The 17,851-nt window shown below is 39.4% G+C and overlaps 1 protein-coding gene across 1 annotated transcript in view; it reads right to left on the bottom strand.

Moving 5' to 3' along the window:
• The window catches only part of TNNT2 (troponin T2, cardiac type), a 47,153-nt gene extending 29,690 nt beyond the window's left edge, over positions 1 to 17,463 (bottom strand). Inside the window, exons 1-3 of the mRNA XM_077484451.1 lie at positions 17,297 to 17,463; positions 6,651 to 6,711; positions 3,718 to 3,834 (exon numbers count right to left, since the gene is read on the bottom strand). Coding sequence (XP_077340577.1) covers positions 3,718 to 3,834; positions 6,651 to 6,711; positions 17,297 to 17,463 — 345 coding nt within the window. The remainder of the gene's footprint in view (positions 1 to 3,717; positions 3,835 to 6,650; positions 6,712 to 17,296) is intronic.
• Positions 17,464 to 17,851: the final 388 nt, after the last annotated feature.

The following is a 17,851-nucleotide window of genomic DNA, read 5'->3' as shown; positions in this document are numbered from 1 at the left end:
CAGGTTTTTATAGCGCTAGGTACCCCGATATACTACCTAATAATGGTTTTAACCCCCTGATTGCCCCTAGTTAACCCTTTCACCCCCTTTTGCCAGTGTCACTAAGCGATCATTTTTCTGATCGCTGCATTAGTGTCACTAGTGTTGCTAGGTAGCTAGTTATTTTTTTAGGTTCACCGCCAGGTTTTTTATAGCACTAGGTACCCCCATATACTACCCAATAATGGTTTTAACCCCCTGATTGCCCCTAGTTAACCCTTTAACCAGCGATCACAGTATAAGTGTCACTGGTGACGCTGGTTAGCCAGTTAGTTATTTAGGTTCCCTGTCAGGTTTTTATATAGCGCCAGGGACCCCTATATACTACCTAATAAAAATTTGAACCCCCTGATTGCCCCTAGTTAACCCTTTCACCAGTGATCACTGTATAAGTGTTACGGGTGACTCTGGTTAGTTTGCTTTTTATAGCATCAGGGCACCCACCATTTATTACCCAATAAAGGTTTAACCCCCTGATCACTCGGCGGGGGATATCAACTAGGTTTTAGGGTCAGGGTCTGCGTCGCCCCAGGCAGCGCTAGGATAGTGCCAGTACCGCTAACACCCACACGCAAAGTATAAACCTCCCGTAGTGGTATAGAATCTGAACAGATCAATATCTGATCTGATCAGATCTATACTAGCATCCCCAGCAGTTTAGGGTTCCAAAAAAACGCATTGTTAGCGGGATCAGCCCAGATACCTTCTGGCACCTGCGTTTTGCCCCTCTGCCCAGCCCACCTAAGTGCAGTATCAATCGATCACTGTCACTTACAAAACACTAAACACATAACTGCAGCGATCGCAGAGTCAGGCCTGATCCCTGCGATCCCTAACAGTTTTTTTTGGTAGCATTTTATATTTAAATCCGGAAGGCAGTGTTTGGTTTTCGGGGTCCCGTACGTGGCTAGGCTCCCAAAAAGTCCCCCACATGTGGTATCCCCGTACTCGGGAGAAGCAGCAGAATTTATTTTGGGGTGTAATTTCACTTATGCCCATAGCATGTGTGAGCAATATATCATTTAGTGACAACTTTGTGCAAAAAAAAAATTGTAAAATTCCTGCAACATGTGGCAAAATATAAAATATTTCATGGAGTCAACATGCCTCTCAGTAAATAGCTTGGGGTGTCTACTTTCCAAAATGGGGTCATTTGGGGGGGTTTTGTGCTATTTTGGCATTTTATGGCCTTCGAAACTGTGATAGGTAGTGAGGAGTGAAATCAAAAATTTGCACCCTTAGAAACCCTGAAGGCAGTGATTGATTTTCGGGGTGCCGTACGCAGCTAGACTCCCAAAAAGTCCCACATATGTGGTATCCTCGTACTCAGGAGAAGCAGCAGAATATATTTTGGGGTGCAATTCCACATATAACTATGGCATGTGTGAGCAATATATCATTTAGTGACAACTTTTTGTAAACTTTTTTTTTTTTTTTTGTGTCATTATTCAATCACTTGGGACAAAAAAAAAAAAATTCAATGGGCTCAACATGCCTCTCCACAACTTCCTTGGGATGTCTACTTTCCAAAATGGGGTCATTTGGGGGGGGGGGTTGTACTGCCCTGCCATTTTAGCACCTCAAGAAATGAGATAGGCAGTCGTAAATTAAAAGCTGTGTAAATTCCAGAAAATGTACTCTAGTTTGTAGACGCTATAACTTTTGCGCAAACCAATAAATATACGCTTATTGACATTTTTTTTTACTAAAGACATGTGGCTGAATAAATTTTGCCCTAAATGTATGACTAAAATTGAGTTTATTCGATTTTTCTTATAACAAAAATTAGAAAATATAATTTTTTCTCAAAATTTTCGGTCTTTTTCCATTTATATCGCAAAAAATAAAAATCGCAGAGGCAATCAAATACCATCAAAAGAAAGCTCTATTTGTGGGAAGAAAAGGACGCAAATTTCGTTTGGGTACAACATTGCATGACCACGCAATTACCAGTTAAAGCAGTGCAGTGCGAAATTGTAAAAAGACCTCTGGTCCTTAGGCTGTTAATTGGTCCAGGGCTGAAGTGGTTAAAAAACAAATTTCTTCATCAATTTAGGCCAATATATATTCTTCTACATATTTGTGGTAAAAAAATAAAATAAAATCGCAATAAGCATATATTGATTGGTTTGCGCAGAAGTTATAGTGTCTACAAAGCATGGGAAAGATTTATGGAATTTTTATGGCATTTTTATTATTATTCGTTTTTTTACTAGTAATGGCGGTGATCTGCGATTTTTGTCGGTACTGCGACATTGCGGCAGACAGATCGGATACTTTTGACACATTTTTGGGACCTTTGACACCTATACAGCGATCAGTGCATGTCACTGGTAGGGCAGGGGTTAACACTAGGGGGCGATCAAGTGGTTAAATGTGTTCCCTAGTTAGTGTTTCTTACTGTATGTGGATGTGACTGACTGGGGGAGGAGACATATCGCTGTTCTTACTTACTGTGAATAAACAATCTGTCTCCTCTCCCCTAACAGAACAGGGATTTGTATGTTTACACACACGAATCCCCGTTCTGACTCACATGCCGCATCGGGTCCCCCACCATGCAGCGGGCACGTGCGCCTCCGGTGGCTCTTAAAGGAGACAACTTACCCATACATTGTTTTGTGCACCTGTGCCATTTTGCTGAAGTATATCAGCGTAAGCTGGTTGGCAAGTGGTTAACAAGCCTCACAATAAGGTAGTCCATTAATTTCAATGGGTTGCCTGTCTCTCAAAAGCAGTGCACCCCAGTGCAGAGTAGTGCATTATAGAACATTACAGTGCACTGCAACAAAGTTGTGTCCTGTAAAGGCCCATACACACGATCTGACTTTTTGACAACAAACATACAAATTAGCTGTTTTGGAGCAACATCCGACTGTATGTACGCTCCATCGGACAAACTTTTTCACTTTTGTTGACTGTGTGAATGGACAAACTTTCTGGCAACAAAAGTCCGATGGAGGAAAGTCTGATCGTGTGTACAGAAAACCATAGGACTTTTGTACAAAGTACAAATACGCATGCTCAGAACCAATGCAAAAGATCAGACAACAATACAGAAGTTGACCAAAGGTGGCGGTAAAGAGCAGAAAAACCACGTGATTTGGTGAAAGTTGGCTGAAAAAGTCCTGCCGTGTGTATGCAATATAAGTTCACGGCCGACGCCGTTTGTACAAAAATCCACAGGAAAGTTTGTACAAAATCCGATCGTGTGTATGAGGCTTTACTATTACAGTCTGGATTGCCACCACAGAAGAGTGGTGGGAAGGAGTCCTTATATATCAATTCCATGGGATAAATACAAATTCCACGTAATCAATTGGTTTGTAAAGTGAACAGTTTGATAAAAAAAAAATGATCACAACTTAAAATAAAGAATGCAGTTAAAATATTGTATACATCCTAGTGAATTGACTCTAATTTCATTAATGTACAAAGAGGGAAAATTGCTAGGATCTTTTTGAACAGGGACACCAAAACACCCTCTTGTGGTGCTCCTGCTTGCTTACGCCTAGACTAGTGTACCTATTTATCTGATACTTTGCACTGGCAGGCTCTTCTGTGCTGCTAGACTGGTTCCTACAGCCTCTTCTTCCCTACACTCCAGCGGTCCAAGCGCTAAATATTTATTTTAACTTATTTCAAAGGAAAGGTAACAACAATATTAAGAGTTTATACCATGCGATCAGACAAAGACAAAAGTTCTTCTTCCTCTTTTTTGCGATTTTCAAAGTGAGCTTCGATAAGTGTCTGAAGTTCTGTAAGATCCTTTTCCATGCGTTTTCTGTGAATGTCCTGTAAAGAAGCATATTAAGTCCTCAGTGCTGTTATAATATTGTTAAAAGCTACTAATCGAAGGGCTATGTTATAATCATCATCATTGTTATTTTTTCTGCAGAGGAAACAAATATCAATTTTGTGGCCTTTTTTTAATAAAGAATCAAAGCACTGCTAAAGACTGTACACATCCAACCATGACAGCGAACTTCTTGTGTTGTGACTATAAAAACCTTATATGTAAATATTTGACATTTTTGGCCCGCTGTTGCATCTTTATATGTCTTTTACATCTTTTTTTTCCCTTTTTTTTTGGATAAGGAAAGCGCCAATGTAAGAACAAGGTAACAGCAGAACATCACAAACGGAGACTTTTTTACAGCCTGAGCATCTATTTTTTACTTTAAATGTAGGATGCACCTAGTAGTTATGTGCCAGTGATTTCCTCAAGAATAGAGTTTTTCAGGCTAGTGGTATTGGGCCAACTCAGAGAACAATAAGGTCACATGACCAAGCTCAGGGACTCATTTGTATATCTGTGTTCAGAACCAATAGAACACCAGGTCCAGCACAAATATAGGCAGTGGGAGGGTTGCATTAGAGCCCAATATTTAGCCATTATGCCACTAGGGAAAAGACTATTTAAAGTTCACAAAACACAAAGCACACAGTTGATCGGAGAATGTATAATATAATAAGTGTCCCACCATGGTTAGAGGATATACTATATATTTACTAATATATCAAAGCATTTACACCAATCAACCCTAACCTATGACCACTCACCTAATATTTATTAGGCCCCCTTTTTGCTGCCAAAATAGCCCTCTTTGCCACCAAAACAGCCCTAACCCAACGAGGCACCTAGACCTCAGAAGGCTTGCTATTTTATCTGGCACCAAGCTGTCAGCAGCAGATCCTTTAACTCCTGTAAGTTGGGAGGTAGGGTCTACATGGATGGGACTTGTTTTTTTTTTTTTTAGAACAATCCACAGATGCTCGACTAGATTTAGATCTAAAAAATTTGGAGGTCAAGTCAACACCTTAAACTCGTTGTGTTCCTCAAAGAACTGTTAAACCATTTTTGCAGCATGGCAGGGCATGCTATTCTGCTGAAAGAGGCCACTGGCATCAGGGAATATCGTTTCTATGAAGGTATGTACTTGGTCAACAACAAAATGTAGGCAGGTGGTACATGTCAAAGTACCATCCACATGAATGGCAGGACTCAAGGTTTCCACCAGAACATCGCCCAAAGCATTACACTGCCTCTGCCAGCTTGCCTTCTTCCCATACTGCATCCTGGTGCCATCTCTCCCCCAGGGAAGCGACACACATGCACCCACTCATCCACATAATGTAAAAAAAACATGATTTATCAGACCAAGCCACCTTCTTTCATTGGCAAACAGGACAAGGGGGCACACTGGCTTTGTGCATTACCCTTGCAGAAATGTTATTGTAGTAGTAAAACAGATGTATACTCACAAACAGCATCAACATACAAGCGTATCAATGTCCACAGTGTCCTGAACAACTGGTAATGTGAGCAAGCCCGAAAAGAAGGAATACCATCACAATGGCTAATGCATTCTTCTTAAGGAGGATCCCCTCTTCCTCTTCCATTGCTCTGTGGTCCAGTCCTGATGCTCACATGCCCATTGTAGGCATTTTGGCTGTGGACATGGGTCGGCATGGGCAACCTGACTGATCTGTTACTACACAGCCCCATGCACAACAAACTGCAATTTCAATTTTTTCTGCTTTCATCACATTAACTTCATAGACCACATGCTTACTTGCTGCCTAACATATTTCACTGACTTTCAGATGCCATTGCAATGAGATAATCAATGTTGTCCACTTAACCTGTCAGTGGTCATAAAGTTATGGCCAATCGGTGTGTTATTGGTTAGCACTGTTGTCACTCCATGTTGTCAAAAATTACCAATATACTAAGGAAATACATAGTCCTTTTCCCAGGTCTTTAATCTCTTTTAGTAGTTTAGTGACCTGGTTACTGATAAATGGGATGAGTCTCTGTGAAAGGGAATCTTTGTTTAGGTACAGCTAAAGCAATGAACTACAAATACTGTACTGTTACCCAGTGAATTCCTAAAACACAAGGACAGTAAACTGCTACACTATGTTTCCAAAAGTATTAGGACACCTGCCTTTGCAAGCACATGAACTTTAATGGCATCCCACGCTTAGTCTGTTGGGTTCAATATTGCAAAGCAAGGTCCATAAAGATATGGATGAGCAAGGGACTTCTTTATAACAGCTTTTGGTTTTTTGCACATTTTCTAATTAATGCTATACATTTTTAGATGTTAAAATGTGTTTAGAGCTGCACCCATATATCTTTACAGTAACAAAGTATTGCCATTTTTTTTTAATAGAGAAGGGCTTTTAATATAACCGGAGTGCTCCAGGGGAGTTTGCAAGAGTCACCACCTTGAGGCCAGCTATGGTGGTCTGCATTGTATTCCAGAAATCCCAAAGTGTACCATTCACCATCTGACACCGCCAGCACAAGGGTGATACATGTGGGGTAAACCTTGTGTAGATTAGTAGGGGTTTTGCAACCATCACTTTTGACTTATACTGCATATTTAAAGTAATATTTTGTGAAAAAATATAACACAAGCCAAATCCTCCATGAGGGAACACAGGAGGGTCTTTGATTAATTGATTTTTTGAAACATGCAGAATTACGGTAGTGTAGAATATACAGTGTTATATAATTATTTTAGTTTATGGTTTCAATTTGCTTCTGAAGAGTAAATTATATGTATTAATGAAAGGAATATCAAAACTGTCATCATTCTCACATCAAAATCGACTTTTTCTCCATCTGGAATTTTCAGAGGAATCAAGGCTGGCATAAAAAGTCTAAAAAGACAAAGATGATCATGTGTATTTATTATTAAACAAATCATAAGAACATTATTTTTTAGATTTTCTTTCACTGTGACAAAGAACATTCACCATAGCTCCTAAGTACATGTCAATAATGATTATTCTTTATATCAATGGAAACTAATGCATCATGCGTCTTAAAGTGGAAGTTCAGTCAAAACCTAAGGCTAAACCTAATCCCACCCCCCCCCCCTCCTCCCATTCTAAGCCTGTTCTATCTAACCTTGTAAAGGAAAGATCTGCATACTTACCTATTTTGAATCTGCCCTGATCTGTTCCCATGATTAGTGGTCAGTGACAACTTCAAAGTAGAGGAGGGACAGCCAACAGCAGATGTCCCAAAGTAAGCCTATGGGTGACGTAAGTGCAGCCGTTGTCGATGATCTCTCCTCTGCACAGAAGTTGCCACTGGAGAGATCATGTGATCAGAGCGACTTCCAAATAGGTAAGTATATAGATCTTTTCCTTAGAATGTTTAGAATGGGGGTGGGAGTAGGTTTAGCCTTAGATTTTGACTAAACTTCCACTAAGATGGGTTTTTATAAAAAATATTAATAAAATTAAACTGGCTTTATTGTATAGCCACAAAAAAAGATAAAGCTGTATTTGCAATGCAGTATTTTGTACATTGAGCATAGAACAGAATTGTCTTGCAAGTGATATCAGGTCAAGTACCTGTAGATAAATACAGCATTTATAATATGATTTCTATTGATGACAATAATCTGACTCCTACGTCTGGCCTTACAGATGGTGTACCTATGCCCATCTATATCCATATTCCTATAAATTGATAGTGGTCAGACCAGAAAGGTTTCTTTGTATATTTACATAACTGGTCATTAACAATGGGAGACAATTAATATTTGTATGTTTTTGTCATGTTTTTATGAGATTTTAATATGTTGTTCAATCAAACTTTATACACTTTTTATATATGAGTATATGAGTATGGGATTACAAGTGGCAACCGATAGAGTCCTCATTTCTGCTCTTTTCTGTTTTTTCACGTTTTACACGGATGTGGTGCCACAATATACAGGTTTTGTCTCTAAATCCTACAGCGTATATAATAGGCAAGCTTTGCTCAGAGGAACGTATCTGGCATTTACAATCAAGTGACATAAGGAGACACTTTTTTATTATTATTATTATTATTATTATTATTATTATTATGCATAGCAGGGATATGATATGAACATATGCAGGGCCGCTGATAAGCCAGTACAACTGGCCCTGCTGTACCGGGCCCAGCCAGCAGGGGGGCCCGGCAATCAGAGAATAAAAGAATGCAGAGTAAAAAAAAAAAAAAAGTCTCAGCCAGCATCCGACTTATCTGAGCTTTTTTCATCTTTCTGGGTGCCTCCGTATTCATGTTTTGTTCTTCTGGATGTGAGGTACTATTTTTTCTATTTCGGGAGCATGTCACTTCCGCAGCCACTCCACAACTGGCTCAAGTCCCGCCCTGCACATTCCCTTCCCATGCGGAGTGATTCATCTCCTGCTTAAGGCAGGAGCAGACATATAGGGGTCACCATTGAGCTTGGGCTGCATGCTGCAGGGGGCACGTGTGCCCCCCCCCATGCCTGAATTGTTAGAGAAGTGGCTGCCTGATCCTCAGCTGATGTGTAAATCGGTGATGCAGGAACTCGATCTCACTCTTTACAGTTACACTGAAAGGGAAAGCAAAGGGAGAGCTGGCTTGCAGTGTGTACTGTGCTCTCTGCCTCCCCCTAGAGGTCAGTACCCGGCATGGAGATTGAAGGTATAGTGCTGCTGACAATTAAAACAAAAGCAAACTGTATATGTTTGTAATTATGCATGTGTGTGTGCTCAAAATCAGAGGGCAGGGAAGAGGGATTTAACCGACTATAGTAGATGGTAAATTCTCACAGTATCCCCTCGGGAAAAGAGACAATAGACCCTTCAAATGCACAGATTTTGGATATACAGTAGAAGTGAGGGGCCAATTCTGTTGAGAAAGCATGGCCAGAAATCTGTCATTTTTGTCCCCCTGTCCCAAAAAAAAGTTGCCGGCTGCTATGCAAATCTAGCCTCATGACCTCTGCCATGTGTAACAACAGGTCCTCCTTAGCAGACAGCTACCGTTTAAGAGATGTGTCTGTGTGTGCTTTTATGTGTGTGTATTTACGTGTGTGTGTATGTATATGTGTTTGGATTTATATGTATGTATATGTGTGTGCATTTATATCTGTGTGTATGTATTTATATGCATATTTGTATATGTGCGCGTGTGTGTGTGTATACACTACTTTTAAACTTGACGCCCTTTTTCTGTACGATCAGAGCTGATTTTCTTAGAGCGGTTCATAATACCAAAAAGAAAACACCATTCCTCTGAAAAGCAATCCAGGCTCAGATCGCTTTTCAGAGACAGTTGACAGGCAGTAAAGAGGCAATATATTGTAACATGACTGGTAAAATGTTGATAAACACTGATCTAGAGGAACCGATCTCTCCAATTTCCTCCTGCAGCCGCTGAAAGCCTGGAAGAGGATAAGGGTGGGGCTAAAGGGGGCCCCCAGACAGGTATGCTGTATGGGGCCCCATGATTTCTATCAGCTGCCCTGAACATATGCAGCACCAAACTAAAATCATAATGCCACAGTGGCATTTCTGTCTCTCGGATTCGAAGTGCTCAGTATTCAAATGGAAAATAGGTAGATAACAGCTCTTTCATCCTTCTAATGACTTAATATATAATATATACTGTATGTCTGTACATAAGAAAAGTATTGTTTGAACATATTATTTTCACTTTATCACAACCAGCATTCAGTGACATTTCAACTACATTCTGAAGTTTAACAATGATAAAATTAGCACTTTGCTATGGCTTCACCTCATTTTGAGGACATACAGAACCAGCTTCAACATAGCCAGTGCAAAGTGGTATAATGTAAAATGGGAGGTGGATAGTTATCCAAAAGGGGAGGCGTAGGAGAGGGATGAGAAATGATCTCATACACATTTTGCATATCATTTATATTTTAGATATTTTTCTATTGATAATAGATCAATTAAAAATTAAATAATTAATAATAAAATTCTTCTCACACAGTAAAATTGGTTTCTTATTTGGTTGAGGCTGAGTTTACATTTGTAGATTCATCACTGATTAACATGATAAATGATCAGAGACTAATATATATTTATACACATTCTAAATAATCTAATAGATGTTTGTGATTTATAAGTTTTGGTCTTTATATAATTAGTGGTCTTTTTGCTGCTATATAAGTCCTGCAATATGCTTTGTATACTTATAGTTTTTTTTTGTATGTAGCCGTTGAATATAATTTTTAAAAACTGGGTATTTGATGCCTATAACTGTGATGGTGCTGATTATATAGATATTTTCAATATTTTTATATTTTTTCGTACGGGAATTTTTAAGGTTATTGGGTCTATACTTGCTGCTTTGATATGGGTATCTTATGCCCATAATCAAAATGGCGCTTGTGGCCTGACACTTTCTCAGAGTGAGGTCTGGCTCTATATAAGGTGGTGTGTCATTGCGTTGCCCAATCCCCATTGAAAACGTCACCTATGACGAAATGCGTCTAAAAGGGGGCACGCACTGAAGTCACCATGCTGTTTGGAAGGAGGATAGGCTCCTGTGTTTTGCCAACCGGCATTTGTTTTACGCAATTTCTACTGTGTTTTATGTACCATAAGTGCAATACCTGATTTTTTACTATCAAATGTTACAGCTGTATCACACTATGGTCAGTCTTTCCTTTTCTCCGAGCCCATTCTGAGTCTACTTCAATTACAGCTATGAATCTGTGAGACGCTTGCGGGGCTGCCAGTCATATGTCCTGGGTCCTGTGTGAGTCCAGCGGTCATCACCCCAAGTGAAAGGTTGTGGTTGGGTACAACTATGCCCTTTTTGCTTGCTGTTTGGTAAGCAGGTCTTTTATACGGTGGTCGGGCACTTTATCTCAGTGTGTGAAGTCACTGTGGTGGAACTGGATTATATGGACTATTGTTTTTATTTGTATTTTTTTTTTTTTTTATTATTTTTAATAATAGTTTACATTGGCACAGCTCTCCTTCATTTTCTATCTTGCAATTTGTGTGTATCCCACATTTGAGCTGCTGCATCTTCTTCAGTTTATGAGTCTAGCAAGTTTTTTTCTCTTCTATATAATGTAAATGTGCCTAAAGAACTAGTTTTCTTTGACAGTTTGGCAATGCTGTAGGATTAGGGAAGTGGCCCTTAAAGGGCTGAGTATATAAATATCTTCACGTTCTTACAACAGGAATAAACACATCAAAATGGCTGAAAATCATTATTGTTTCTAATACAAAGTACATTTTCCATCTTTGTTCTATTTTGATATAAAATTCATATGAACCTACAATGTCAACACCAGTGTCACCAAACAATGTAAATTTTGTGAAAAACAGTGTAGCGCTTATTTGTTTTTACCACATTACAATGTGACCAATGTAGTCAATACATGTATTAGACTATGCAAAGAAATAAAAAAAACACATTTAAACATTCATTGCTGTGTGTGCAAAGCTAGAATGTCCAGACAAATATATGAAAAAATGTGTCCAAAGAAAAAATAGAACAAACAGCATGGAAACAAGTGAAGAGTTCTCCGAATTTTCCAAAGTATCTGTGTGTGATACGATGAAGTGAAGACAGTCCTACACCTTCTCCAAGGAATAATCACACAATCACCGCGTGAACCCTCCACCGCATAAAATGGGGGCTTACCAGATTTAATAGATCCTACTCAAAATTATATTTGGAGGATCATATATGCTTGTAGATATACATAGGCTGTTTTTGGGGTGTTGTCCTTTTCTGGAAGACTTTCAAGTGTGGCTATTTCCTCTGCGGTATGTCTCCATCCACATAAATCATCATAGGTAGTGGGATAGATATAAAGGAAGAAAGCAGGGACCACAATAGTGTAACTCCGTTTTTCGTTTCAAGTAATTTAATAAAAAATTATCAAACTCACGTGTACAAAGAACATAAGCGCTTTTTCAGTAAAATCTCAGGCTGCAGTGAAGTCCCGACGCGTTTCGTCTTAAGCAGACATCATCTGGGGTACAACTTCAAGGCAGCCCTCCTAGCGTCATTTCAACGTGATTACCTCATTGAACTGCTCGAGTTTGCAACCGAGCATAATTATTTTTGGTTCAATGGGAATTACTACTCACAGCAGAGAGGTGTAGCAATGGGGGCCAAATTTGCCCCCAGTCTTGCCAATTTATTCATGGCAAAGTGGGAGGAGGATGTCGTCTATGCCCATCATAGCCCTTCGTTGGTTTTATGGGCAAGATATATAGACGACATCCTCCTCCTATGGAATGGCACACCTGAATCACTAAGAGAATTTTTTGATATTCTAAACCACAATGATAGGGGTATTTCATTATCACTAGAGATGAGTACCTCTAAGATCAACTTCTTGGATCTAGAAATTGAAATAGTAAACAATAAATTTGTGTTCAAAACACATTTTAAAGAAACAGATCGGAACAGCTTCATTCCCCTAGATAGCTGCCACCACAGAGCGTGGCTTAATTCGGTTCCACAAAGCCAGTTTCTACGTCTTCGGAGGAACTGTACAGATCTAGAGACATTCAGAATACAAGCCAAAAACCTTAGGCAGAAATTTGAAGATAAGAGGTATGATAGAGCAATTTTGGATAGGGAAATATGTAAAGTTGCGGAAACCAATAGAGAGGACCTCATTGTTGAGAAAACACAAAATGTACCTGATGATACTTATAGATGGTCTATGTTAACAACGTTTTCATCACAGCACAGACAGATCAAGTCTATTATAAACAAACACTGGAGTATACTAAAAAATGACTCTGTGTTGGGCCCCAAGCTACCCGAACAAGCGAAGATACTCTTCAGGGGAGTTCCATCCCTACAGAATAGTATAGCCCCCAATATCCTAGATCCACCTAATCGTCCATCCTTTTTCCACAACATGACGGGTTTCTACCCCTGTAAAAAGTGCAGTGTATGTAGATACAATACCTTGGGGAGACGTAAGGCCACTGAATTTATTTCTACAACTACTAATAAGACACATAGTATTAAGCCTTTTTGCACTTGTGATACCAGGTATGTGGTATATTTAATCACCTGCCCCTGCGGCAAGCAATATGTAGGAAGGACAATCAGGACATTTGCAATCAGGGTAGGCGAACATATATCTCTTATCAAGAGTAAAGATTCAAAACACACTGTCCCCAGACACTACAAGCAGTGTCACAACAGTGATCCTACAGGAACAGAGTTTTTGATTATTGATAAGTATACGCCACCCTGGAGGGGGGGTGCCATGACCAGAGGCGTATCCAAGTTAGAGACGTATTGGATATACACTATTAAGTCCTACTCCCCGTTTGGTCTAAACGTGGAGTGGGACATCAATGCATTCATCGACGATGGTTGATGCATGGCGTTGGGTCCCACTCCCCGGTTGGTTTGGACTTGGTGTGCAATATGGATGCATTCATTGATGATAGTTGAGGTTTGTCCATCTCTTTTATCTATATCTTTATCTTTATTTCATTTTTCCTTTTTTGGTGTACACGGTAGGAATATGTGGGGAAAATGTACTTTGTGTATACCTGTAGATGGTTAAAGATGACTTGGGTTTGGTCCACCTAATATGTTAGCACATATTGCTTTCGGTCTCCTTTCGATTAGGCCATTATATTAACAGAGCGCCATATTTGAGTATATATACATATACTTCAAAACTTACGACTATATTTGGTTTTTATATATTTTTAACTTTTTTTCCAATTTTTAAAATTAGAATAAAAATCCCTTTCTTGCGTAGGCCATCGTTCATATAAGAGTGTTACGATGTGATAATCGCCTATCCGATTTGATTCGGTCATATTTTTTTATTCATTTTTCAGTTAATACCTTTATATAGATTATAACAACTTCTTTGGGTAAAATTACTAGAAAAAACATTTTTTGCGAAATTTGCCTTTTAATTTACTTTTCCTGGGAAATATGGTTACACAAGCTAATATGTGATCATAGGCACTGTGTTCCTATTGGATGCAGCGTCCGAATGTTTAATGTTTTTTATTCATATATTTTTTTACTTATTTCTTACCAAATTTTTTCTACCAGATACATCCCTCAGCTCAGAGTATATACTCTATATTTTTTCTATTTAATATATATAAGAGATTTGTTCTTGTGCTGATCTGTATAATACCTCAGAGATGGCGTCTTTTTACACGTCTATTTTTTATTTTTTGAGTACGGGGACACGGAAGTGACGTTATGGCGCCGGGATGTTGACATACGTTCCAGGCTGACCACTTCCGTTCGTGAGATACGCGGGGGTCACGTTTATTTTACTTCCGCTGAGGTTAAAAGATCGGCTGAACATTTCAGTGTTTATGCCTGCGTTCCATTTGGACGTTGCTGGCGTACGTTAGGACGTTTGCCTTTGTTGTTTAGATACACGGAAGCGATTCGTCCAATATACATAAGAGTATGGGATGTACCAGTTATTTGACCAGACCATTCACACTATTAAAAAGAGGCGTGGAACGCACGCCGGCGGCCATGTTGGATACCGGAAATGATGTGTGGTGACACTGATGGAGGAAATCTAGGCCTGATTGAGGGTCTGGCTATATAAACTGGAGGGCTGCCTTGAAGTTGTACCCCAGATGATGTCTGCTTAAGACGAAACGCGTCGGGACTTCACTGCAGCCTGAGATTTTACTGAAAAAGCGCTTATGTTCTTTGTACACGTGAGTTTGATAATTTTTTATTAAATTACTTGAAACGAAAAACGGAGTTACACTATTGTGGTCCCTGCTTTCTTCCTTTATATCTATCCCACTACCTATGATGATTTATGTGGATGGAGACATACCGCAGAGGAAATAGCCACACTTGAAAGTCTTCCAGAAAAGGACAACACCCCAAAAACAGCCTATGTATATCTACAAGCATATATGATCCTCCAAATATAATTTTGAGTAGGATCTATTAAATCTGGTAAGCCCCCATTTTATGCGGTGGAGGGTTCACGCGGTGATTGTGTGATTATTCCTTGGAGAAGGTGTAGGACTGTCTTCACTTCATCGTATCACACACAGATACTTTGGAAAATTCGGAGAACTCTTCACTTGTTTCCATGCTGTTTGTTCTATTTTTTCTTTGGACACATTTTTTCATATATTTGTCTGGACATTCTAGCTTTGCACACACAGCAATGAATGTTTAAATGTGTTTTTTTTATTTCTTTGCATAGTCTAATACATGTATTGACTACATTGGTCACATTGTAATGTGGTAAAAACAAATAAGCGCTACACTGTTTTTCACAAAATTTATTATGTCACATTTGCACACCTAGATGTTGTGTTAGCTGCTGTTTGTATACTGGTTACACATTTGAATAGCGCAGTGTTTTTGCTCTTTTTGAAATTCACCAAACAATGTAAAAAAAAAGATGGTGTATAACAATGCTATTATTTTTTCAGAGAACTACTTACTTGGGCTTGGGTTTTGATTCTTCTGTTTAACAAAAAGTGAAGAAAAAAGTTTTTATTTAGCACATACTACAATATCAATATACTACAATGCAATATACAATATCAATATACTACTAACATACTTGGATTTTGGCCCAAACTTGTCTTGCATACACATTGTCACACAAAGTTGTCAGAAAATCCGATTGTTCAGAACATGGTGACATAGAACACGTACAACGGGACTATAAAGAGGGCAGTAGCCAACAGCTTTCATCTCGTAATTTATTCTGAGCATGCGTGGCACTTTTTTCCGTCAGAATTGTCTACACACGATCAGAATTTAAACTATCCGACTTTGTTGTCGGAAAATTTTAGATCCTGCTCTCAAACTTTGTGTGTTGGAAATTCAGACGGAAAAAGTCCAATGGAGCCCACACACGATCGGATTTTCCGACAACAAGATCCGATCGCACATTTTCTATCGGAAAGTCCAACCATGTGTACAGGGCATTATTCTGCAGTTTGTGCAAGTGAATGGTTGCTTTGATTCTTATAATCTCATAGTTGCAAAATGTTTAGATATTCCTTATCTATCAGGACAAAAACCTTGCATATTCTGCGCTACTTGCAGAAAAATGGATTTCGTCCTATGGGAACTAGATAACAATTCTCGAATACCTATAGCTTCCCACTGAAATGTTAAAGTCTTATTCCACTTTTGCAGTCATATTGGGATAATGCCTACTTTACATTTTACTTACCTAAAAATGTTACCTAACCTTCCCCTTCAATGTAATGTTAAAGAGTGGGGCTCCACTGTCTGTCCTAACAAGGATTTCAAGATTTCAAGACTTGAGTGGTACATTGTATGTTAATGCACTTTCCTCCAATTGTATTTTGAAATTAATCACAATAGCTTGAAGTTTTGTTTATAAACCTGTTCCAAGAAACAACTATAAGAAAGAATTTTTTTAAATTACTTTAGGTGTGTTATGTGAATGGCAACAGTATTAATGGTGGTTTCACAAATTTGACTGCAAAAGTGGGACTACACCTTAAGTCAGTGTCTGTGAAGTTTGCTATTTATTCAGGCCATGGTATGGCTTTATGTAGTTCATAACATGCAGCTGAATTTGTTCAGGGATGTTAAACACATTTCACTGCTTATCCAAGTATCCAATAAGATGGAATTTGGATAAGTAGTGGAACACATAAGTTCAGTTGAATGCAGCTAACTACAACCCAGAGCCGATGTGTGTGCCCGGTGTGCACGATGACCGCCAGGCATCTACGATCACTCATGACAGAGCTAGAACCGGGATCTGTGTGTGTCAGTATGAACACCGATCTGTCTCCTCCCTTAGTCAGTCCCATCCCCCCTACAGTTAGAACACACCTAGGGAACACAGTTAACCCCTTGATCGCCCCTAGGGTTAACCCCTTCCCTGCCAGTGACATTTATACAGTAATCAGTGGCTATTCTTAGCTCTGATCGCTGTATAAATGTCAATGGTCCCAAAATAGTGTCAAAAGTGTCCAATCAGTCCACCGCAATGTCACAGTCCTTATAAAAATCGCAGATCGCTGCCATTACTAGTAAAATAATAAAAAATAAAAATGACATAAATCTATACCGCTATAACTTTTGTGCAAACTAATCAGTATATGCTTATTGCGATTTTTTACCAAAAATATGTAGAGGAATACATATTAGCCTAAACAGAGGAAAAATTATTACTGTTATATTTTTTTTTTTTTGGGGGATATTTATTATAACAAAAAGTACAAAATATTGTGTTTTTATTTCAAAATTGTTGCTTTTTTTTGTTTATAGCTCAAAAAATAAATACTGCAGAGGTGATCCAATACCACCAAAAGAAATGTCTATTTCCTGACAGACTCCATGGCAGCCTACGTATGGGTTAATCCCGCCTCTCATACCTCATAGGACCCCACTCCCATAAATCTTTGCTTCTAGTCAGAGACTGTGTTCCTTTTTTGTCCTCTTCCTAGGACCAAGGTGTTTTCTTACCTTTCGGAAGCTTTGATCCTATCCTGGTGGTTTGCACGTTGATGATGATGGCGGTTATTCTTGGAGTCCATATTCCCAGCTATTAGCAGGGAGGACACAGGCACTGAAGAGCGATGCTGTGAAGATCTTAAAGTCATCCATTGGTTGACAGATTGCATCATGGCCATTCGTCCTAGCTATTAGCGGAAGGCCCTTTATTAATGTGCCGATCGTGCAGAGAGCGTATCGACCCTCCCAGTCCCAGGATGGATTGTGCTGGCTTCAGTGTGGTGATGTATAACATTCTCATGGCAGCCTGTTTTTGTGTGTTTGTTTGTCCTTAAATGCTCCTGTGTAGCCATGGCGGCTGGAACGCTTTGCGTTCCAGTCCGCTGCTATTCGCTCTCTCTGCGCAGCTGCGTGGTTTCGACTGAGATCGAGGCTTGGTTAGCACGTGCGCAGTTGGGACAAGATGGCGGCGGTCGCGCATGCGCGCGGACGCCGTAGGAGTGGCAGTAGTTACAGCGCAGGTGCGCTGCTAACGTAATGACATCATCATGGCGGCAGATTTAAATA

Source organism: Lithobates pipiens, unplaced genomic scaffold, assembly GCF_037356315.1.
Source record: "Lithobates pipiens isolate NorthernLeopardFrog02 unplaced genomic scaffold, aLitPip1_a1.2 Scaffold_16, whole genome shotgun sequence".
In the NCBI taxonomy this organism is placed as follows: Eukaryota; Metazoa; Chordata; class Amphibia; order Anura; family Ranidae; genus Lithobates; species Lithobates pipiens.
The sequence above is the reverse complement of the archived record's forward strand: the minus strand, read 5'-3'. Positions and strand labels throughout refer to the sequence as shown.